We start from the raw sequence: 24,630 nt of genomic DNA on the forward strand, positions 1-24,630 counted from the left end.
AATGAGAAAAATCAGATTATTAATCTTGAGTGAATAGTTTAGATTCATTTTACTAACTTGTTCAAAATTATCTTTCCTTTGTCAGTTGCTGGGACTTTCTGGGAAGCAGCTAATGCTGGGCCAACTCTCAATTCAAGCAAAGCCGCAGATCTGGATATAATGTCTCTCAAGGTTTGGGGGATTCTAAATTGCAAAAATAATTTCTAATGACTAGAAGTAGAGAATGACCATAGCACAGAATTCTGAAATCCTTTCCCAATAAATTCAGAAGGTCTTGACATACAATTAACTTCATTTCATGAGTTCATTGAGAACAGGTTCAATGCCATGCTTATATTGGTGTCTGGCAGACAGGCCCCAATAAATACTTGTTGAATGAATTAAGTATAGTGTCTCTGACCATTATGTGTCCCTAACCTACATGTAGGGACCCTTTCTTCACTCTCCATGAGTTAGCTCTCATCAGCTAACTCAGTCTTCAGAGCTTATGTTCTTGTCCAAGGAAGGGCCTTAAAGATCAGTGGTATGCTGTCCTTGAAAGGCTCAGAAAAAGACCTGAGTGTGGTCTTCTACAGTGAAGAGACTACAGATGGTCCCTGACTTATAATAGTTTGACTTCAATTTAATAATTTTTCAACTTTATGATAGTGCAAAAGCAATATGCACTCAGTAGAAATCATACTTTAAATTTTGAACTTTGATCTTTTCCCAGGCTAGCGACATGTGGTATGATCCCCTCTCATGATGCTGGGCAGCAGCAGCAATCCACAGTTCCCAGTCAGCCAGGTGATCACAACTGATACTCTACAGTGTACTGTGGTGCCAGCATTTTTTGGATATTGTGTTCTGAGCATGTTTAAGGTAGGCTAGGCTAAACTATGATATTGAGTAGGTTAGGTGTATTAAACGCATTTTTTACTTATGGATTTTCAACTTATGATGGGTTTTACGAATTTACGTGTCACCCTTGTGCAGGGGCCATGCTAATCTCTGTATCATTCCAATTTTAGTATATGTGCAACCAAAGCAAGCAACTTATGATGGATTTATCAGAATGTAACTCCATCATTAAGTCTAAAAGAATTTGTATGCCAATTATAGTGTTACATTAAAAAACAAATAAACAAAAAACATTTCCCAGGCAATACACACACAGCTGAGGGAGGTACAGGATTTCAGCAAATGGCACCATTCTTCCTAGAAACTGGGCATCATTTAATTCTTCACTCTCCTTATCAAAGTCACAACTAAGACCTTATGCTTCTCAAAGCAGATCTTTAAACATCTTCACAGATACCATCCCACTTCAAGCTACCCACATCTCTCATATAATCTCTAATATAAGTTTCTTCTTACTGGTCTCCTTGCCTCGATTTTTGTTCCTCTACAATCTATGCTCCACAAAGCAGCCAAAGAGTTATTACATCATATTACTCTCCTGTCTAAAATTCCTCAATAGCTTCCTGCTGTATTTAAAATAAAATTCAAAATCCTTACCATGGCATATTAAGGCCTTGCATGACCTAGCCTCTGTCTATCTCTCAAATTTTAATCTTCCATTTGATCTTCATGAATGTCTCCTTACCTTTTAGATACTCTCAGAAAAGTATTTCTATGACTTTACGTACAAGATAAGTTAGTTGGTATCAACATATATATATTACATTGCCCTTAGTTATCTTATTTGCCATGAATGGATACAACATTTTTCAAAGGTACATGTTCATAGGGAAAACTATGCCCAAAGCATATAGAATAACAATATAATATGATGGAATAGGCCTGAAAGGCAAGCCATTCTAAGCCCCATCACCTACTTTCCTTCTATAACATCCTTGCCAAGTGGCCAAAGCAACCTATCTTTTAGCTTTATCAAGAAAAACAAGTTAGTGAAGAGAATAAGAACCACACTAAACACAATTTTCTTTAACTGTGATGCCCTGCAGCCAACACTCCAGCCTCCCAACATCCAAGAACTTGGTCTTTAGCCTCACTAGCTTGATGGAAAGGCCTGAAGGAGCCTAACTACTGCCTCCACGTAACCCCAACCTCCTCGGTGACCTGCTACTTATTTATTGCTAGTAGTAAACAAAAGAGGAAATGGTCCCAGTCCTCATGGAACTGACATATGGTAGAGAGACAATAAACAAACATTCAAATAAATGAAGAATTATGTCATGAGATATGCTACAATGAAAAAGAGTGCTATCTGAGAGAATAATAAGCTAAGTCACAATATAAATGGGGGAGATCATTAGGAAAAGTCCCATAATGAAGTGAAAATGTAATCTAAGACTTGAAAATTGAGGAGTTAAGTAGGTAAAATGTGGGAGAGCAGCTTTTCAAGTATTATTTAATCTCCCTAATTCTTGGTTTCTTCTTATATAAAATAGCAAGAATAATAGCTATATCTCAGAGGGTTATCATAAGGATGAAAAAAGAAAATGCATGCAAAGCACTTAATATTCCAGAAATATGAGCTATTTCTTTAATGAGTATGTATGATTTTATAATAAAAAAAAAAAGTTATTCTAAAAAAAGTATCCGTGGTACTGCCAAGTACAAGAAATCATTCGCTTAAAAAAATGAAATATTTTTTCATTCGAACACCTCAGTTGATTTAAAGACTTATCAGGTAAGTAACCCGCCTGTTGCTTTATTTGTATTTCTAAAAGTCCAGTGTTCAGTTCTATTCCTTCTTGGTGTACCGGAAATATATGTTTGATTGACTAATTGGATAAAAAATAAGTTGTTGAGCAAATTATTTACAGAGTCAAAGGATGACTACACAAGAGGTCTTACAATTGAACTATGCCAAAGCCCATCTATGAAGAGTTCCAGCCATTTACACAGGTGATAAATTTGTTAGAAAATTTATCTCGACTTCACTTTTGAGATGGCATAAAACGGCTGCTTCCTTTTCCCCCGTTTAATCATCTGATCAATATCCATAAACACAAGATACTGCTGGATACAGATGAGTAAGATACCATCTAATACTATACTGTTAGATGTTATATTTAATAACAGCAACTAATTAGTTTTACAAAGCACTTTCAGAGTAGCTTCATTTGAACCTTGCAGATTCTTGAGACATTCCTGTAATCCTTTTAAAATAAATGAGGAAATTGAGCCCAGATCATTTAAATAACTTCCCTATGGTAATTCAACTAGTAATGGTGGAGCCTGGATTTGCATCCAAGCCTTCTGACCCTGGAGCTTAGGTTCCTTCTACTCTAAGAGCTTACACTTGTATAGGGAAACTAAAGCAAAAATAACTTAAATACATGGCAGAATATATAATAAGAGAGGTATAAAATATTATGTAGAAGATCAATAGAAGGAAACATTATAACCAAGTAAGAAGGGAGGGGGTGGGGGAGCACAGCAGTAGCAAAGAAAAAAGTCAGAAAAGGTTTTATGGAGAAATAAGAGGGCTTTGAGCCAAGTCTTAAAAGGAAGGAAGATTTCTATAACATAAAGGAAAACAGTATATGTTTTAGGCTGAAGAAATAATATGGATAAGGAGGCAGGAAAACACGGGCCATGTTTAGTAAACATATAAAAGCCAGTTTGCCTGAGTACTTGTTAAGGAGAAAAAAGGTAGAATGATGGCAGCATACAGAGGACTAGGATATCAGGCTAAAAGTTTATCTTCAATTCTGTTTTAACCCTAACGCACATCATAATTACAGGGTCTGTTAATTTATTTTTAAACATTACAAATGCCTAGGCTTCATCCAAGACTTCTAATTCAGTAAGTCTTATGTGAGGCACTGGCATCTGTACTTTCTAAAAAGCTTGCAAGCAATTCTGGTAAGCAACTAAGGTTATAAAATAAACTGTTTTCAATGAGGAAACACTGTAATCAATAAGGAAATTACTGAAAGTTTTGAGCTAGAAAATGTGACTTATTTATTCAATCAACAATATGATAAGCAGCTATCATTTGCCAGGCACTGTGCTAGGAACCAATGGATGCAAATGTAAAGAAAACAGTCAAGGAATTTATAATCTACATACACATGCAAATAGAGAATTTAAATCGATGGTAAATACTATTGTATTATAGGAGCATATAGGTGGGTTACCTAACTCATCTTTGAAGACTATAAAAGGCTTCTCACAGAATGGGATATCTGAGTTCGGTCCTGAAGGTAAAGTAGGACTTGGCTAAGACAATGGAAGATGGAGAGGTTGTGTTCCAGGCAGTGGGAAGAGCTTGTGTAATGGCCCAAAGATGGAAAGGGTCATGTCCTATTTGTGGAACTAAAAGAGGTTCAGTAGGGCTATAGTGCACAGTTAAGACAGAAGCAAAAAGGTCAAAGAAGCAAGCACTGAGGCCACAGAATAAACAGTAGCTGAATCAGATATTTTGACTTTACCCTGAAGACATTGAGAACCCATAAAAGGGTTTATGCAGGAAGAAACAAAATTAGATTTGTATTAAACACTGTGGGATTGGCATAAAGACAAATAGACCAATGGAATAAAATAGAAAGCCCAGAAATAAATCCTTGTGTATCAATGGAAAAGGACAGTCTCTGTAACAAATGAGAAATGCAAATGGAAACCACAGTGAAATATCACTTCACACCCATTAAAATGACTACTCTAAAAAAAAAGAAAAAAAAAAACAGAAAGTAACAAGTGTTGACAAGAATGTGAGGAAATTGGAACTCTTCTACACTATTGGTGAGATTGTAAAATGTTGCAACTACTACCAATAACAGTATGGTAGTTCCTCAAAAAATTAAAAATAGAACTACCATGTCATCTGGCAATCCTACTTCTGAGTATACACCAAAAGAATAGAGTACAGGGTCTCAAAGAGACACATACACACCCATGTTAACAAAAGTATAATCCACAATAGCCAAGAGGTAGAAGCAACCCAAAAGTCCATCGACAGATGAATAAATAAGTAAAACATGGTATATACTTACAATGCAATATTATTCAGCCTTAAAAAGAAAGACAATCTTGTCACGTTACAGCATGAATAAACCTTTAGAATATTATGGTAACTGAAATGGGCCAGTCACAAAAAGACAAATACTATATGATTCCACTTCTCTGAGGTACCTAGAGTAGTCAAAATCATAGAAACGGAGAGTAGAATAGTGGGCACATGGACAGGACATGTGATTTATAAGATGTAGAAAATAAAAGAGGTCGGTGATGAAGAAAAAAGAAAACTATCACTTGTAGAAAAGCTAAGCACTATATCAATACTTGAGAAAGTTATTAATTACTCCCTTGATACAAAGTGTCTGCTTAATTAATTTGCTGGGTAGGAAACAGACACAAGCAATTACTATAGTAAGGTGAAGTGCTAAAATGAATATGTTAAGGAAAGAAATGCTTGTGGTTCACTTTGGAAATCACTGATCTAAGAATTTACTATCTAAGTAAACAATGGTGACCATGATAACAAAAAATGACCAACATAAAGAGCAAGTAAACACAGAAAGTGCAAACAGTAATTATGTTATCAAGTACAGGAATGTTGAAATGCCCTTAAGTAGTAGGAAGTGTATGAGAGATGTACTGAGAGATCGCCCCCTTCCATTGTCCTACTTGCTACAGACTCCAAAGCTCTCAAGATCCAACACAGACCCAATTCCGATGAATGATACCACTTTTCAAGTTAAGGAAATCACACTTGTCAAAATTTCTTTTAGAAACAGGATTAGCTTAAACTCAAAAAGAGTTCTATGAACGCGACTTTAATACTAGTTTCACAATCATGGAGAGGACTAAGAGAAATATTAGCTAGAAATCCCCTCAAACATTTTCTAAATTCTTCTGTGGTCTTATCACTACATCACTGTGAAAAGATTCATTAAATACATGGCCAAAACAACTGATAATCTAAAAATAAAAGGTCTTTCAAAGTGAGAGGCAATAAGCATTTATTAAAGATCAAAAAATAGAATACCTATTTTGGAAGCACTGATTCAGTCAGAAGCCCAAATGATGTTCCAGATAGGAGGCCGAGGCAAAGGTATTTATGAGAAAGGGAAGGGAAACAATTACATGAGTAGAAGAAAGGCATTTCTATTAGTGCATATAAGATATAACACAGTGATGCTAATTTTCAACAATATTAATTTTCAGTACAGTAGCCATCAGTCCAACAGTCATAACATCTGCTTTCTTGTTAAGTTTGCAAACAGTTCATCAGGACACGAGGTTGCTTTACGCCCAGTCCAAAGATTATTTTGCTCTGTTTTAACATCCCAAAGGTTTGAGGCATAAGATGTACAAAGCAGTTCTTCTGGGATGGCAGCTCCAGCTCCATTTTAAAGTGGCTTCATTTATATTTCTATAAATATAATTTATATATAAATATATAAATATATAAATTATATTTATATGTAATTTATATTTATATAAATCACTTATGTTTATATATATATATATATATATAATTTTCTTAAACACAACCTTGAAAGACACAATAGATATCTTTGCGGTTGACAGTTTAACTACTAGAAGCTCAAGTGTTGGGAAACAATATTCATTCATTCATCCACTAATCCATTAACCCAACTAGTATTTATTATATGCCTTTATGTGCCAGTTACTGAAGACTCAGCAGTAACAAAACAGCTAAGCCCAAGGAGCTTAAAGTCTAGTAAACACAGAATTATGGTCAGCCAGAACTTGATTCAAATCCCAGCTCTGCTACCTAACTAAGAAACCTTAAATTTCTTTATTGTTGAGCCCTTAGATTTCTCAATTGTAAAACAGGGGAAATACCACCTTTTTCATAGGATTGTGTAATAATAAAACAATATATGTGGGGAGGGAGGGAAGCCTTAATTATTTTTCATTATTATTACTTGGGAAGTAATTCAGCAGTTGAAAAATGTCTCCTTCCAAACCAATGAAATGTCTTCTAATAAAAAGGCTAATAAACAGGATCTGAACAAGGAAGGTATCGCTCAGAGTACTCCTTGGAATGACGATGTTCTATGAAATTATCTCCACTCGGATGGTTCAATAAATATTTCAAACTCAACCTGTTTGAAACTGACCCACCACACGCAGTCAAAAATCCACATTTAACTTTTGACTCACCAAAAACTTAACTACTAAGACCCTACTGTTAACTAGAAGCCTTACCAATAACACAGTCAATTAATACATAGTTTGTAAGTTATATATAATATATACTGTATTCTTAAAATAAGCTACAAGAAAGAAAATGTTATCAAGAAAATTATGAGGAAGAGGAAATACATTTACAGCATTTATTGAAAAAAAAATCTGTGTAGAAATGGACTCTCACAGTTCAAATCTGTGTTGTTTAAGGGTCAAATATACTATAGGCTCAGCCACAAAAGGCATTATTATAGGCCTTATTCAGGAGACTGAGCTCCATTAGAGAATCTGGGATTTCACATAATTTGGAAAGTAGGAGGGAGAAGAGAGGTAAGGGCATTCCAGGTCTTAGAAGGCACATCTAAGTCCAGAATGTGTAGAAGACAGCTCAGAATGCCAAATGGAATTTTTTTTTAACAGAAGCATCACATTATCAAAGTATGCCTAATGAAGATTATTTGAGTAGTAGCACATCAAATTGAAGCAAAGAAACACTAGAGACAGGAAAACCAGCCACAAAGTATTTGTAGGAATCTAGCCATGAAATAATATTGTGGCAGGAATGGAGAGAAAAAAGAATTAGGAAGACATCACATAGAAAATATTAGGATAACATTGGAAACTGATTAAATTCAAGAGATGAGAAAAAGTCAAAACTAACTGTTTTTTATTTGGCTGAACAAGGATTCTAACAGTAGAAAATGGTAAGATTAAAAGGGTGACCTAACTGAGCTAAGTTGTATTTGAAATAGTAAAAAACAGAGATGACAGAAAAAAAAAAAATGAACTATAATGATTAACAACCATTAATATATATGGAGAGCTGAGAGTTAATAGCATGGAGCAACAGCTGGATATTAAAAAATAGTTTCTAAGAAAGAGCGGCGTAAAAAATTTCTCATTTTCCCAGTAACTAAATACTGAGTTCATAAAAGACACTACGGTGGTAAAAAAAAAAAAAAAAAAAAAAAAAAAGGTAGAGTATAATAATTAACCTTCCTTTGAATCAACACTAACCAATGAAATGCAGCTTAAGTGACTTTTTGGAACTAGCTCATAAGAAGTCTTGTGGCTTCCACTTTGGTAGCTTGTACCTCTTGTCAGTTACCACGTAAAATGTCTAACACTATCCTGAGATCACTAAGCCATGGGAAGCTCAAGCCAGACAGAGATGACCTAAAGAGTGTAGTAAAAGAGTGGGACCCAGGGGCACCTTGGCACTAGGCATGTGAATGAAGAAGCCGTGTCGGAAGAGGGTCCTCCAGCTCAGCCACCTCAGCTGACACACATGGATCAGAGACCTAGCAAAGCTCTTACAAATTCCTGACCTTCAAAATCACAAGCAAAAATAAAATGATTGTTTTAAACCACTAAATTTTAGGGTAGTTTGCTATGCAGCAGATTGGGAAACAGGTTTTTTTATCCCGATAAATCCAGAACCTAGCAGAGTGCCTAGATTACAGCAGATTCACTTAAAGTGGTATGTATAAAGTGAATTCTTTCTTCCTTCACAGATGCTAATTCACATCTTTGTCATTCTCCCTTCCATCACACCATTCCTTCTTTAGGAAGTCCTGAGTCACAGAGGCAATCATTGTTGGTACTTCTGATGTCTCCTCTTAATTACCATGTGGTAGTAATAGCCTCTCCCAAAGCCACCCCAAGCTTGAAAGATAGGTATGGCTATGCTGCCAAAGTTAACCGAAGATAGGCACCAGACAATTTCACATCTGGCTCAAAGTAAATAAGGCCAGGAGAATACTCTAGACTGGGCCACGTGAAAACAAGAAAAGAAGTAGGCACAACTAATAGTAATATCACAGCACACCAAGAAACTGGAATCGGGGTCTGGCTGCTCTTTTTTATGAATAATGCATGAGTTTAGTCACTGAACCCACAGAGTTTCCTTTCATTGTAAGCTCTCTGATTATATAAGGCTTCTTATAAGTCTGACAAAAAAAAAAAAAAAAAAAAAAAACCTCAGAAACAACACGTATCAACCCACATAAATGAGAAATTTCCAAAATAACTATTCTTTGATTTAAAAAGGTGTATAGTGGGGGTAGAAATGATGAGTGAATAGAGGATGAGGGCTATGCAAATAAAAAATTCTCTTCTGCCTCCTGCAGTGAGCTAAGGGCATTTCTTTTAGTACCAAGTATCTGTCTAACTGAGGAAACATTGCTGTAAAGAGACTGCATTACCTGAATAGGCCAAGCAATCGCTGTGTAACAGTGGGAAAAAAAACCAATAATTTCTCCATGGCAGAAAAGGCAAGAGAGACCCCAAAATATCCTACTTACCAAGCAATTCTTTTGCTGACTCCTTTGACCACAGAGAGTATTGTCACTTGAGACCCCATGCCCTACAACCTATGTCCTACTCATCCCCCAAATCCCTTTAGGCACTGAGAGGTTCTACACAAAGAAGTTTCCCAAACTGTTTGATTATGAAGATACATCCCTTTTTGTGCCTTTATTAACAAGCTTAAAAAGAATGACATTATGAGATGATGCATAATCTGTCCAGCTCTCTCATCTCTCTTTCTTTGACCTCCACCCCTCCGCAATCTTACATAAGAAGAAAACATACAGCATGTAAGTTGGTAGCAGCTACTTTTTGATTATGAATGACAGCCAATTTTAGCATTAAGTTGACAATGTAAAGATAGAGTGAAGAGATGTAAAATACTGATGTCTCTGGATAACATCTACTTAGCTGCTGAATGAAACCAACCTTTCATCCAATAAACTGCTGGAATTTCAGTTATGAGTGTTGTTGTTGAAGACTATTGAACTATTTTTCTGTTACCAACACATTCTAATATACCCCATAACTAGGAAATATCTTTTCCAAATAACCCAAAATATATATAAAGTTAGTCAGACTCAAATTCTACAAAGACTACACATGCTACACATACAAGAACCTGTGTTTAGCTCTGTGAGGAATACATAAGTGAATTAAGGACAGCATATTATAATGGAAAAACTATAGGCTTTGAAGTCAAGATGGATCTGATCCAAATCCAACTTTGGGGAAGTCATTTAATTTCTCTAAGCCTTAGTTTTCTCACCTATAAAATTAAAGAATTAGGATTACAGAACTGTGAGAGTAATGCTAATATATAAAGCACCAAGCATAGCACTTAGCCCATAATATGTGTTTAATAACTGGTAGTTATGATTTTAAAAATCAGAAGAATTCTTTACCCTTAAGGGCAGAAAAAAAAAACAAATCATTATGATCTGTTAATTGGGATATTTATAGAATATGGAAGATTATAACAATGGTTCCAGTTCTTTACACCTTACTGAATCCATGCCCTTTGACATGTAACTTTGCAGTATGCTCCCAATATGGACTAAGGCATGTGACTTGCTTTTGTCCAATGGGTTGTTGGCCAAGCAAAATTGAACATAAGTAGAATCATGAAAAGCACTCATGCAAATGGGCTGGCATACTCTTGCTATTCTGGTATCATCTTAAAAAGGACATGTCCACTGGTCCCAGAGGGAAAGATGAGAAACAGCTGGAGCAAAGCTGCCCCAGTAAAACCCCAACCTAGAGCAGACCATCAGCTGACACACAGATGCATGAGTGAGTCCAAGTGAGACCACCAGATTGCCCAACTGGGCCGGCTCAGTTCAGGTGAACTCTGCAGATGTATGAGAAACAAATGTTTATCTCTGTATGCTTTTGAGGTTTTGTGGTTGGATATTATATAGCAATAACTAACTGATACCTAGGGTTATATTTTCTGTCTTTCAAAACCAAAGATTTCCACTTCCTTGATACTTGTGACTAAATGAAACACAAGGTCAGTTCTTCTGAGTCAAAGACCATATTTAAGAAGCATTCCTACTCAATACATATGAATTCTTTTTTTTTTTTGCCCGAAATGCTCAGATTTTATATTACTTAAGATAATCACCACAGTTAACATTTAGCAACTGACTTTTATTATACTTTCAAAAAAAACCCAAAGGTTTTCACTAATTTCTGATTGGGTATCAATGATGCAAGCCTTTGAAAAGAATTCTGACTTGGGTCACTTTCCTTATTTACTTGTCACCAATGTATCAGCCATGGGTTGAAGCCTGCTCCTTGAAACTGGAGGTTGGATATATTCTTCATGAATTCTTAATCTAACTGATTAAACTTAAAAAAAAAGTTTCTGTCTGATCTTTTATCAGACTGTGTTCTCTTTAACAATTGCTTATTTGCCTAGAAGTTTATCCTTACTATGGGCAGTTTAAAAACACAGACCTAAGAGTCTGTTCTAACTTCAATTAATGTTTACAATTCCAATCAAGACTCTGGGAAATGGTTTGAGCCAAGGAAAGTCCATATCACTACTGTATATGAGAAATATTCTTCCAAATAATAGCAACTCTTATAGGCAAAAGCTATACTTGTCTACTATAATTATTGGCCAAACTATTTTAAAAGAAATAAGGAATGGTGCTCACATTACTGTAGAGGGCAGGCAAGAATATTTACTACATGTATCCAAGTTCCAACTGCTGTGCTAGATGTTTTTAGTAACTTATTTTTATGATCCTTAGCGAAACCAATAGCTGTGCTGCTGAGTCAAAATTGTAAAGCATTTAAACATAGGAGTTCCCCGAGATCTATGCCATGATGGTGTCTGCCATCTGAAAATAACCAAGATCATCTGTATATTTGGACTTCACAACCATCAGCCTATTAACATAATAAAAATCATTAATATCATAGGTTAGACCAATATCTCATTAATGATACTGGAAATACACACTCCTTCACAAAACATGCACTGTATGTTTTATATGGCTATAACCAAGCTAAAAAAATAACAGAAAATATTATATAAGTGCAACATGGCTAAAATAATATTGTATCAAGATCATTCATTTCCACTACACCCCACTTCTAAATTTGTGATATGATCACAAATATTAAAGTATGTTCTTCCTTGTCAGCAAAATCAATACACAAGCCCTTCCAATGAACTCACATTTCAGAAAACAGTGATATAAGCAGGGAATACAACAAATACTTTTATAAGTATTAGTGTCAGAGCTCTGGCAGATAGGAGGCTTAAGAGAAGAAGAGAGTTGTCTTTGAAGAATTTATAGACTCACTTCTGAGAAAAGAAATACACAGAAAATGTTTCTTGATCCTGGATACTGGTTATGGGTGTGTTCATTTGCAAAAATTTAGTGAGCTGCACACTCTTCACATGTGTGCTTTTTCTGTTATGCTTTACTTTAATAAGAAGTTTGTTTAAAGAAATTAATAACACTAACAACAGTGTAGAAGTAAGTACCAAATGAAAAATATTGACAATTCAAGGAGTTCAGGAGGGACTAGTCACTGTTAATAATAAAAGCTATAATAGTTAAAATGTATTTAGCAATTACTATACGCCAGGTACTGTGCTAAATAAGCCTTTTACATTTCATCTGCAAAACATCCCTGTGAGGTCATCATCTTATCAGTGACATTTGCCACAATTAATCACTCCTTTCTCCTTCTTCCGTTCCATTCCAAACCAATATACTTCCCTGGTTTTCTTCCTACTTCACTAGCCACTCCTTTTTAATCTACCCTTCTCCCCAGACCTTTAAAATTGAAATACTCTAGGGCTTAGCTACTGGTCCCCTTTCCTATCTAGACATCCTGGGGCAGGTACTATTGTTATTACTCCCATTTTACAGATGAAAACATCTAGTTACAGAGATTCAACCCTAAGCAATCAAGACTTCAGAGCCCATGTTCTTAACCACTTCACTATTACACCTTCTTTGACCTTCCATATAAGAGACAGGACATAGCTACACACATTCCACATTCCAGTGCCCTGAGTAACTGAGAAAAGTAGACGGGCACAAGGGACCCTCCCTCATAAGATATTAAGAACTATTTCCAGGCACCAAGCCAGCAGGAAACCAATACTCTTACAAATTCTGTTAAATAATTTTCCTTCCTAGGTTTCTTCACTTTGTATTTTGGTACTCACTTCTCAAAAAGGAATGTGAAACATTCTAGAACATAGATTATAAACTCCAGATGCTCATTAGAATAATTTGGGAAGCTTTGAAGAATACATATGGGCCCTATGCCGACCTACTAAACCTAGAAGATTCCAGGAATCTGTGTTTCTAAAAAGGACCCAAGCAAATTCTGAAGCTGATAACTCAATACCAGAATCTGGGAAGCCTAGAGAGGATTTTCTGGTCCTCAGAGCCTCAGTAATGACTATTGCATATACATCTGCCTACAAGAGGCAAAAATGAAATGAGAATGGAGATGTAAATTGATTCTAAGGAGTAAGACCAATCAGGAAACCAGAGCAACAATTTAAATGTGGAATTGTAGGTCAGGATACCAAACATTTCTGGGTAGTCTGGGAATTTGTTGCCATGATGGAGTCTATGGCCAAGTGATACCATCCCTTAGCATAGGAGGGGGTCATCCAGGCAGCAAGAACTAATTTAATATTTAAGCATTCATATTCTCAGAGTATTCACCAAGTCTAATGAGAGAATCCAAGAGTATTAAGAGATATGGCCATTGTTCCCAGGCAACAAAAGAAAATAACACTGCCATTTTTGTGTAAACATAAATGCACACAAATTTTCCTTACATAAGCAAGTAACAATCACTATGGAACCATAAATGCTGAAAATGAGGCAAAGAAGTCACTTAACAGGCTTATTGAAATCTTACCTCTGTAAGTGCATGCAGTTGTCCTTGATGTACACATACACCCATAAACCTAAAAAACAAAACAATATTTTTTTTTAAACAAATGAAAAAGACATGAACATAACTGGCATATAAAAATTAGTTTAGTTATCCATATATTAGAAACAATCTCATACCTGTGAAGTCTCCTGGGTTCCTGTACAACCCTATAGCCTTTCAAACTTTGATATCAGGCTGGTAAATTTCTAAGTTTACCATAAACATCTGGTTGTGGCAAGACCTAGTAGTTAAAAGCAATGGTGGAAGAGGGAGGGAAGTAAGCCTTAAAAATAGTATAGTAGGATGAATAGATGCTCGTGGGATAGACAATTAAACAATTATGAATTTTAACAAATTTTTATAAATAAAAAAAAATAGCACAGTATAATGAAAAAAGCGCCACACTAGAAGTAAAAAAAACCTCGATGCTGGTTTCAGCTCTGCCACTATCTGACTACATGCTCACCCCCTGCCAAAAAAGGTCACCAACCCTAACCCTATTTGAGGCTCAAGTTTTCTCATCTAGAAAGTAAGCAAGCTGGACTACCCAATCTGAAGGCCTATAATTTATAAACAGCAAACTGGGGGTGGGTAACATAAACAAAAAAACCTCTTCCAAATATGTAATAAAGAACTCAGTGGGAAAAAAAAAGCAAAATATATGTACATAATTCATAAAAACATAAGTATAAATGACTAATAAAAATATCAAAATGTGCTCAAATTTACTCATAATTGAATAAATATACATTAAAACAAGGAGATACGGCTTTTTAAATCTATCAAATGAACAAAGATTAAGATTGATAATGCTCGGTGTTATCTAGAAGGTAAGAAAATAGGAACAGGAAACATTGTTGAGTTCTTGGCACAACTTTTTCTAAGGATATAATTGATCATATCTAGCAAAAACTTTAATTGCTCCAACAATTCCACTTCTAGTAATTTATCTTACAAATACACTCAATCTGGGTGAGCAAAAATATATATAAAAGGACATCTACTTCATCAGTATATATGTATCTAAATGCCCATCAATAAAAGAGTGGGTAAGTATTTATGATATAGTCCTAGACTGAAAGACTATATAGCTATTAAAAAAAATGAAGTAGATCTTTATGCACTGATATGGGAAGATACCCAAAACATACTGTTAAATGAAAACATCGAGCTACAAATCCTATTGCTACAAAACCCATTTGCGTAAAAAAAGTTTGTATATTAATAAAAAATGTCTAGAAGCATTAATAATAAGTGGTATGAGGGGGTAAAGGGTGATTTTATTTTTCAGTGTATACATTTGTTATAGTTGAAGTTTTTTCAACTAACAGGTTATATTTATCTATAAAAATAATTTTTAAATAGAAACCATAAATCAACGATTATGACTGATGATGCTCATAAAGTGGGAGAAGACAAATGTCTGTTACAAAGCCAGTGACAATTGGGGTTTGGGTTGTCAGGAAGGAAGTCTCAACTAACAATACCCACAAGTCTCAAGCAAGTTCTAGTTTAGAAGAGCAAAAAAAAAAAAAAAAAAAAAAAAGGGAAGAGACTGACTACAAGTGGGAGTGTAGGTATAGCAGTGACTATGCTGGAAAGATCTATAAAGTTTCATGAAGGCAGAGTCTGGGTCACGTTCTTCCCTGTGATCTCAGCACCTAACAGTGCCTAGCAAATAGTATGCACATTCAGTAAATGATTGTTGAGTGAGAAGAAACTGAATGAGGGAGAATGCCTGGTCGGCTGTGATCTAAAAGAAGAGTTTTAAAGACATACTGCTTCAACCAAAATTACTAATGTGGACATTTCAGAGTTTTCTAAAGAGATGGTTTCTGGACACCGGTTTTTGCTAAGTGCATCTAGTGACTTTGACTAGTTGAAACTTACCTCTGGCTTAGAAATAAATGGAAAGGAAAATAGTGGAGTGGTTAAAAAGGCTCTAAAGTTAGAGGGTGTGGGTTCAAATCCCACCTCCACCCTTTAATTGACAAGCATTAGTTTCCCTCTCTGTAAAATAGGATTATAACCTTCATCACTCTTTTGTAACTTTCCTTACTGCAGAAGATTCAGAATTTTATTTATCTCTGCATTTCTAGTCCCTAGTATAGCATCTGGCACACAGTAAGCAAGCTCTCAGTAAAGATATGTTGAATGGCATGAATGATGTTTATGACCTGGAAACTTAAATTTAAGCTCCTCCTTGAGTTGAAGACTACTTACTGAAGATCATTCTTCCTGGATCAGCTAAAATTTCTTCTCTATAATAATCTCCTGGATGCCCTCATTTAGCATTAATCTTCTCTGTGCCTCTCCTCTTTCTCCTTCCTCTCCTCTCCACAAGTACTGCTAACACTTTTCACCCTCCTTTTGAAAGACTGTTCATTAGCATAAGTGAAGTGGTCCTGGGTCTGGAATCAAAACTGCTTGGATTTGAATCCTGGCTCAGCTACTTATAGATGACCTCTCTATATTTGTTTCTTCACATGCAAAATGGGATATTAATATTACCTAACCTATATGGTTACTGTGATGACAAAATGAGATAACGAGCTTCTGGAACATAATAAGCACTTGAAAATGTTATTATTCTTCTTTTAACATTTATGACTTCTCCAGACAGGAGTATAAGAGGGGGTTTTAAGAGTACAAATCTCATCTAATTTTTTCTATATACAGTATCCAAAACAATGCTTTGCACATAAGATACAAAACATGAATGAAAAAATAATCATCATCAAATTAGCAACACAATGTAACTTCATTTTAGAAGAAAGAATGCTTACAGGCAGGTTCAATGTTAGAGAGCCAAGAGGTACTTATTTTAGTCAAATATTATATAAAAGCTAAGCAGAATGATTCTACTAGCAAAAAAATGGTTAAATTCTAAAGTAATGGATCTCCCAGAAGCTGCAAAGACCTTGTTTGGGTGTAATATACCTTTGCTTCCTTTCCCCCCAGGTACATCATCACGGTGACCACATCATCTACAGAGGGATCACAGCACATTCAGACAAGCACTGGCTTTGTAAGTTTTCTATCTGCCTTCTTCTCCACCCCCTACTCACATCACCACATCACAGTGGTGTCACACACATAACTCTACTTCTATGTGAAGCTTTTCTGCCTGACCTCCTCAACCTCATTTCCTTTCTACCACCAACACATCTAAAATGGTGTCACAGAGCTGGCAAGCTAAGACACTCATCAGCTTTATATTGAAAGAGGAGCTTGAGCAGAGTTAATCATTTCAGTTGCCATAAATAGAATTTGCTCTTAAGGGAACTATTACTCATCCGTAACAGAGAAGTGATATATGCCTAGTAAAGCATTTAATATTAACAGTGTTTTCACTAAAATTTTTATTGCTAATTATATCAAAATCTAAGTTGTGGATAAAATCTCAAATATTTTTTGGTATGAAACAGGGCCTTAAAAAATTACATTATGAAGGATTCTTATTCCCCACTATCGCCACCCAAAATCATGCCAGCTAGAATTACTTAGCTCAAGAAGGGAGTACTTTCTTAATGCATGTGTTTGAGAGGGAGTGATTACTCAACTTTGCTATTTTTAGTTTCATATTACACACACACATTCATGTTAAGAAGTAGGGAGGTTGCTTTTGTTTTTTTAGATCAGTGCTTCCTAAATTTTAATATACAAACAAATCGCCTAGGAATCATGTACACTGCAGACTCCGATTCTATACGGTGTGGGGACTGAGAGTCTGGATTTCTAATAAGCTTCCTGGTGATGCTGATGCTGTTTGGTCCATGGGCCATACATTGAGTAGCAAAGGTCAGCCTACACAAAAGATAGCTGATCTCTAAAGTTAGTAAAACAGGGAACTCCCAATCCTGGTACTACTAGTAGCCTTTGACAAGAGACTAAATTTGCCTCAATCTTTCCTGTAGCATGACTTACCATTCCCCATAAAGTGTCATACCATGCTTTTCCACAACTTTGCCTTTTTTCAGACTGTTCTCACTGGCTAAAATGCACCTCCCCACTCATTTCTAAATAGATTCCACTCATCCTCAAAGGCCAGGTCAAATACTTCCTTTCCCACAAACAAATGTGGCTCCCCTCTGAACTAACAGGCTTCTGAACTACCAAGGCACTTCATCTACACCACTGTCCTATAGTGTCATCATTTCCTATCTTTAACTAGGTTTTATAACATGCCTTATATGTTCTCTACTAGACCATAAGCTTCTTAACAGCATTCTCTTGCCTGGCATATAACAGTATATAAACACTGCTGTAAATTTAAAACACAAGTCTGACCACCCAAAAATTATTGAGTGCCTACCATGTGCCAGATGTTAGTACTGATTATAATAATTATGATAACAACTAACTCTTAAAGATCACTTACTATGCAAGCATTATTCTAAGCACTTTACATGATATTCATTTAATCCTCACAACAACCCAATGAAGTATATGCATAAAGAAACAGGCTCATAGAAATTAAGTAATTTGCCCAAAGTCATACAGCTAAAAAGTAACAGAACCAGCAGTCAAACCTAAACAGTGGGTTCCAAAGTCTATGCTCTTAATCATAGTGTTACATTACCTCTTGATATGGTTATAAAAAAGATATAAAAATGAACAAAGATGTCCACATCCTAATCGCCAAATTCCTTAGCATGTTATTCAAGAATCTGGATGATCTGACCCAAACCTCTCTTACCTTATCTCCTATTACATCCACCTGTATTCTCTATGTTTTAGTTATATAACCTGTCACTCCTAAATATGGCCTTGATTCTCCCACTTCCATATTGTGGCTAGAATGAGTCTACCTGAATCCATTTTTCAAACCTCTACCAATTCTTAAAAACTCAGTTCAAGAATATCTCCAAATAACAACAGCAGCAGCAGCAGGACCACCACCACCACCAAGCATTTTTATACTATTTAGTGTGCCAGGTACTACCACATATCAGGTCATCTAATTCTTAAAATAGCCCTTTGAGGACAGTTATAATAATTCTGATCTCAGAGACATCATTTCAAATATTTCCCTAATCTTTCTAATCGAAGTTAATCTTTCTCTTCTCTCTACACTCATACCACTCTATATAAATCTCTGCTGTAACCCTTATTAGGCCTGCCTTTCTACATCAAGTTTTATCTTTGTCTGTTTCTTCCACTAAATTAAAGGGTTCTTGAGGACAGGGATGTTATGTGTGGAAGAGAATGGTTACTTGTTCACTAAATTGCTTCCCTTTCCTCCTGATATAAACTACATTCCCCTGAAGTAGACTACATGTCTATAATAGTTGATTATGACCTTAACACTGAGTTCTGGTCAGTGGTACAGAGGCAGAAGCCATTATGTCATTTCTAGGCCTGTCCCATAAAAACCTCAACACTATCCTCCCCATTTTATTCCTTCATCTGCCAGCAGATAGAGGAGATCCAGTGGAGCAATCTAAGGCCCTGTCTCTGATTTAAAAAAAAAAAAAAGAGAGCTCCCTTTCTAACTCCACCCAACATGCATTGGACTAGGACATAAATAAGAAACAAGCTTTTAAGCCAACAAGACTTTAAGTTGTTTACTAGAGCAATTAGCCCACCTGGATTAAATATACCACACAGTTTTGTGTCTCTGCATATACCTAAAACACTGCCTTGTTCATAGTTAATGCTCAGTAAATACTTAGTGAATTCAATTAAAAGTTACAATTCTTATTCCAGGACAGGACTTTTCCTAAGCCTACTATTAGCCAGCAGTCTCCAAAATAGGAAATGAGCAAGGTTATCTATTGAAGTATGGGAACAAAATTAGAATTTTTACTTATATTATTTTTTATATAAAAAAGACAAATTGTGGAGGCAGGGGGTGGCTCCATAGTGTAGCGGTTAGCAAGTCTGCTTTGCACACAGAAGATCCTGGGTTTGCGCCCTAGGTGGAGCCACAGACCATACCCCGGGTGTGCCAGGCCCCCCGAGTGCGCTGGGGGTGCCAAGCCCCGGGTGCGCCATGCCCCGGGTGCACACCACGAGCATGTTGAAGGGGATGTCCCGCCTTCAGAGATCCAGTTCTTAAGGGGAAACAGCAACATCCATGGGTCAGAGGTAGAAGTAGGGGAGAGGGTGAAATTAAAGAGGGGGAAAAAATTTCGAGTTTTACTAATATTTAACATGGATTAATAGTAGCACCTAGGGATATGCTCAAAAATGTTTTCCTAATGGGATACTATGGTAGGCAGAAGGTGTCCCAAGATATCCATGTTCTAATCCCCAGAATTCATGAGTATGTTACATGGCAAGGGTAACAATTTAAAACTGCAGATGAAATTAAGGTCGTTAATCCACTGGCTTTAAAACAGGGAGATTATCCTGGATTATCAAGGTGAGTCCAATGTAATCACAATGGTCCTCAAAGGTGGAAGAAGGAGGCAGAAGAATTAGTGTTAGAGGGATACGACAGGAAACAGACTAAATAAGTCATTGTTAGCTTTTAAGTTATGAAGAGGGCTACAAACCAAAGAATGCGAGCTACTGCTAGAAACTGAAAAAAGTCAGGAAACAGATTCTCCCCTAGAACCTTCCAAAAGGAACACAGTCTTCCCAATACCTTGATTTTAGCCCAGTAAGACACAAATCAAACTTCTGACCTATAGAACTGTAAAATAATAATTTTGTGTTCTTTTAAGCCACTAGGTCCGTGTAATTTGTTGTGATAGCCACAGAAAATTAATGATAGCTACATAATCAAAAAAAAATTATGGGTCACTATCCTATGTCATAATATTCACAGATCTAGAATAGACTTTGGGCTCTGACTCCTAAGCAAGCATAAGGAAAATAATATTATTATGTTCCTTGGTGGCATTTATATCCAGTCAATTTATTGAGCTCACAGTTCCATATAAAGCTCAGAACTAAACATTAAGTTTAAATGTTTGTTATCCTTTCTCTAAAGTTTATTACCTAAACAGAAGAGGGAGAGGTGTTACAGTGGTCTAAAACACATCTAGCTCTCCTCATTCGGGAAGAAAAAAAAACATTGACACTACTGTTAGACTTTAACCACCTCAATACTGCATAACAGGACCTAGTGAGAGTTCTGTGGCCATTATTTCAAAGCTGTCAAGGAAATTATTATTTATTTCTCACCTACAATATACCTGGAAACTGTGCTAAGTGTTTTATACATATTACCTGAGATGAAATTACTCCCATCTTATCATCTAGGAAAATGAGGTTCAAAGCATTCAAACAACTTGACAAAGGTTAGAGAAGAGACTAGAATCTGGATCTGTTTGGTTCCAAAGCCCACGTTTTTTTTCTGTGACAATGAGTATGGAAGAAAAAAGGCCACTGGTTCAATAACGACTTCATTTCTGATTCATAAAAAAGAAATGACTATCTGTAAAATAATAAAAATCTAAGTGGTTTGCTTCACAAGCCTTTCTATTGCCAACTTTGAGCAATAAGCACCACACATATTGTAGGAGTTCTTCTGATCTGTACTGGTTTTTCCAGAAAAATGTCTGACTCCAAAGTTATGGTAAAAGAAACAATTAAGAAGCCTGAAATAAACCTATAATAGAATATTAAAATATGGGCATGACTTTTATATTAATAGGCTTTCTAAAAGGCCTATAACTTAGACCTAATTAGAATGGTTTACTTTACCTTAAAAAGTTTTGCCATAAGTTTTGATATATTTTTATCTGATTTCCTCCCATAATTTTAGAAGGCAAGGTCCTGCAATACACTCCACCAGTTTCCACTAAGCTTTAACATGTGGCACTAAAAGCAACTGCTTTGCATTTTACTCCCAAATAAAGCAAAGATACCATCACCCTCTTAGACTAGAAAAACTTACCAATTACCAAAAAGGAGAAGAGAGGGCAATGGCTCAGATCTCAAGTCCAAAAAGAGCTATGAATCTAGACCCATAAAAAAAAAGCAATAATATCCTTGAGTAAGGCTTGCTGCAGTTCAAATGTGTTAGAGATATTACATCACAGAAAACTGGTTATGCTAGGTTCTAAATATGAGGACTCACAGGGAAAACTCAGCTGAGCAGACATTAACCACTAGAGCCTTGCATCAGGTGACACTAAACAGAGCTGGTTCAGTCTGGCTTTCTCTTTTCTGTCCCTGGTTTTTATAGTTCAATACTAAGATAGCTAAAGGCAGAATAAACATTGTTCGGCAATCACTAGATCATGTCAGTAGCACTTCAGATAATAACAAGAGGACCATTAAGTTCATGGTCTAATTTTACCTTTTTAAAAAATATAACAATGCAAAAATCTAAAAAGTTAAAATCAGATCTGCTTGCTTATAAACATTAAACTAGTTTAATAAGTACAAAAATATCCTAGATTTCTGAGAGAAAAATATCCTCTATCTCGAATAACAACTGAAAGTAAACTGAGACTAAGAATGAGCTCACTCTCTAAGTATTTTCTTTATTTCACAGAAAATTTTAAACCACATTGCTCAAAACTACCATGCAAGCAGCAAAATACAGACTCCTGACAAAGGCAGAGCTATTAATAGATATATGCAGTGATTTTAAATGTTCCCAAAATGGGTTTACAAGAAACTAATATCCAGAAACCCAAGTACCTAGATTGTCTCCCCAAGCACCGAAAAAGCTTCCTCTTTCTTCTCAAATTTATCCTTTATTCTAAGTTACTCATAAACTCACACCAAAATAGCAAAATATAAACACAAACTGCAATTTATGTGAGACTTTCTGAAACAACGCTCTCACGATGATTTATTTCTTCTCCCTCTCATGAAGAATAAATGTATAGAGGAAAAAGAATGATTCGATCTAAAAAACATGTATCAAGAAATTACTATGTACAAGATTTGTGCTCTTCATAGATACAGAGAACACTTAACCATTTTTTTGGTGTCCATCACATATATTTTAAGCACAGTGCCAGACAAAGGGTTAAGATTAAGTAGGGGCTATAGAAAATAAACATGATGGTCCCTTCTTCAAGGAGTTCACAGACAAATACTGATAATGATGGATAACATTTATTGTGCACTTACAATGTGTCAGACACTGTTCTAAGAAACTTTTACAGGGATTATTTTTTTTTAAGCCTTACAAAAACATTATGTGGTAGGAACTATTATTATTTCATTTTGCATTAAAAAAAGTGAAGAGAGATTAAGTGGCTTGCCAAAGGTCACACAACTAGCAAGTGGCAGAGTCAATACTGAATCCTTAACCTTAAGCTTTATGCTATACAGCCTCAATACATGATGCCTCAGATCATTATATTAGTAATAACAATTAAAAAATAACAGTTAAGATTTAATACATTACACTGTGATAAGTTCCTTATGTACATTATTTCATTTAATTTTCCCTGGTTTGGAAGTACTACACAGATGAGAAAACTGAAGTTACAGAGGTTATGTAATTTACCTAAGGTCTCCCAACTACTAAGAGACACAACTATCCTGAACCTCTCCTCTAAATTCTAGACTTGTTTATCCACCTTCCAACTTGATATCTCCTGATATCCCATTCCCAAAACCTGTTCCCCAGTGTAGTTGCTGGCAATTCAATTCTCCCAGTTGTTCAAGTCAAAAACCTAGGAGTAATTCTTGACTCTTCCTTCATGCTATTATCCCCGACCCAATCCATTAGGAAATCCCATTGCCTCTACTTGCACAAATATTCAAAATCCAACTACTTTTTCTCCACCTTCACTTTTACTACACAGTTCAAGCCACTATCAGCAATCTCTAAATTACTGCAATAGCTTCCTAACTTACACACTTACATAGCTTAAATAGGTATACAATGAAAAGTAATAGTCTCCTGGACTGCTTCCACTACAGAGAGAACCACATTCACCTCTTTAAGCTGTTTCTTCTATTTACCATTATAGTTCTAACATAGTGATACTGCAATTTCCAACCTTCTACCGACTTTCCAAAATGGAGGCTGAGGATTCAACCTTCTTAAATTACCTCCCTTCCAATATTGTTATGAGACAATTTTTGGTAAAATCAATATTCCAGAGAAACAAATCAAGATTCAGCATTTACATTATTATAACTGATTATAATCACTATTAAGCCAAGTAGTGTATATTATATTTTATTTCTTGCACAATTTTTTTGTTTTGCTTAATTTTTAATTTGCTTAGTGATTACATGCCAAATCATCGATTCTTCCCAAAGCCTCCAACAGAATTGTAAAATTCTTCTGAATATGAATTCTACCCTGCCAAACACATCTGGAAATCTACCAATTCTTTCCTTAAACTCCCTCCCCCAACATCTCTCCCGGAGCTCTTGATCCTGCTTCAGATTGGACTGCTTATTTTCTAGACTGTTGTCCAGAAGTCATCTTGGAATTTGCTACCATCTTTCTACCTCCTTCTTTCTAGATCTTATGACTTCCTTTTAACTTTGTTGTTTTGTTTACCCCCTTGTTTTGATAGGTAACAGCCTCCAGTAGCTTCATAAGAAAATCGAATGATCCACAAAATATTTTCCTTTCCTTCTAAAGGTTTTATGATGCATTGTAATCATTAACCAGTATTTTACTATTAAGGCCAATGGAGACAAACAGTTCTGAGATAGTTGTTCTACCAGTGATTAAGACTGGGGTGGTAGGTAATTGGGAATGATACTCATTTAGTCTTCTTTGCTTTGTAAGCAGACTTGGTGACTGTGCCAGCTCAAGCTGCCTTCTTGTCAACCGCTTTGATAATACCCAGAGTAACTGCCAGTTTCATAGAGGAGTATCACCAACAGCAAAACGGCCTAGGGGAGGAGGAC

General features: G+C 35.8%; 1 protein-coding gene and 1 pseudogene across 4 annotated transcripts in view; both read right to left on the bottom strand.

Moving 5' to 3' along the window:
- The window catches only part of TESK2 (testis associated actin remodelling kinase 2), a 104,923-nt gene that overhangs the window by 20,660 nt on the left and 59,633 nt on the right, over positions 1 to 24,630 (bottom strand). For all 4 annotated transcript variants that reach the window (XM_016137808.2, XM_016137807.2, XM_016137806.2 and 1 more), the window contains exon 4: positions 13,825 to 13,873. In XM_016137808.2, coding sequence (XP_015993294.1) covers positions 13,825 to 13,873 — 49 coding nt within the window. The remainder of the gene's footprint in view (positions 1 to 13,824; positions 13,874 to 24,630) is intronic.
- On the bottom strand, positions 931 to 1,030 carry LOC118606429 (annotated as a pseudogene).

The sequence above is a fragment of the Rousettus aegyptiacus genome, unplaced genomic scaffold (genome assembly GCF_014176215.1).
Source record: "Rousettus aegyptiacus isolate mRouAeg1 unplaced genomic scaffold, mRouAeg1.p scaffold_m13_p_1, whole genome shotgun sequence".
Classification (NCBI taxonomy): domain Eukaryota; kingdom Metazoa; phylum Chordata; class Mammalia; order Chiroptera; family Pteropodidae; genus Rousettus; species Rousettus aegyptiacus.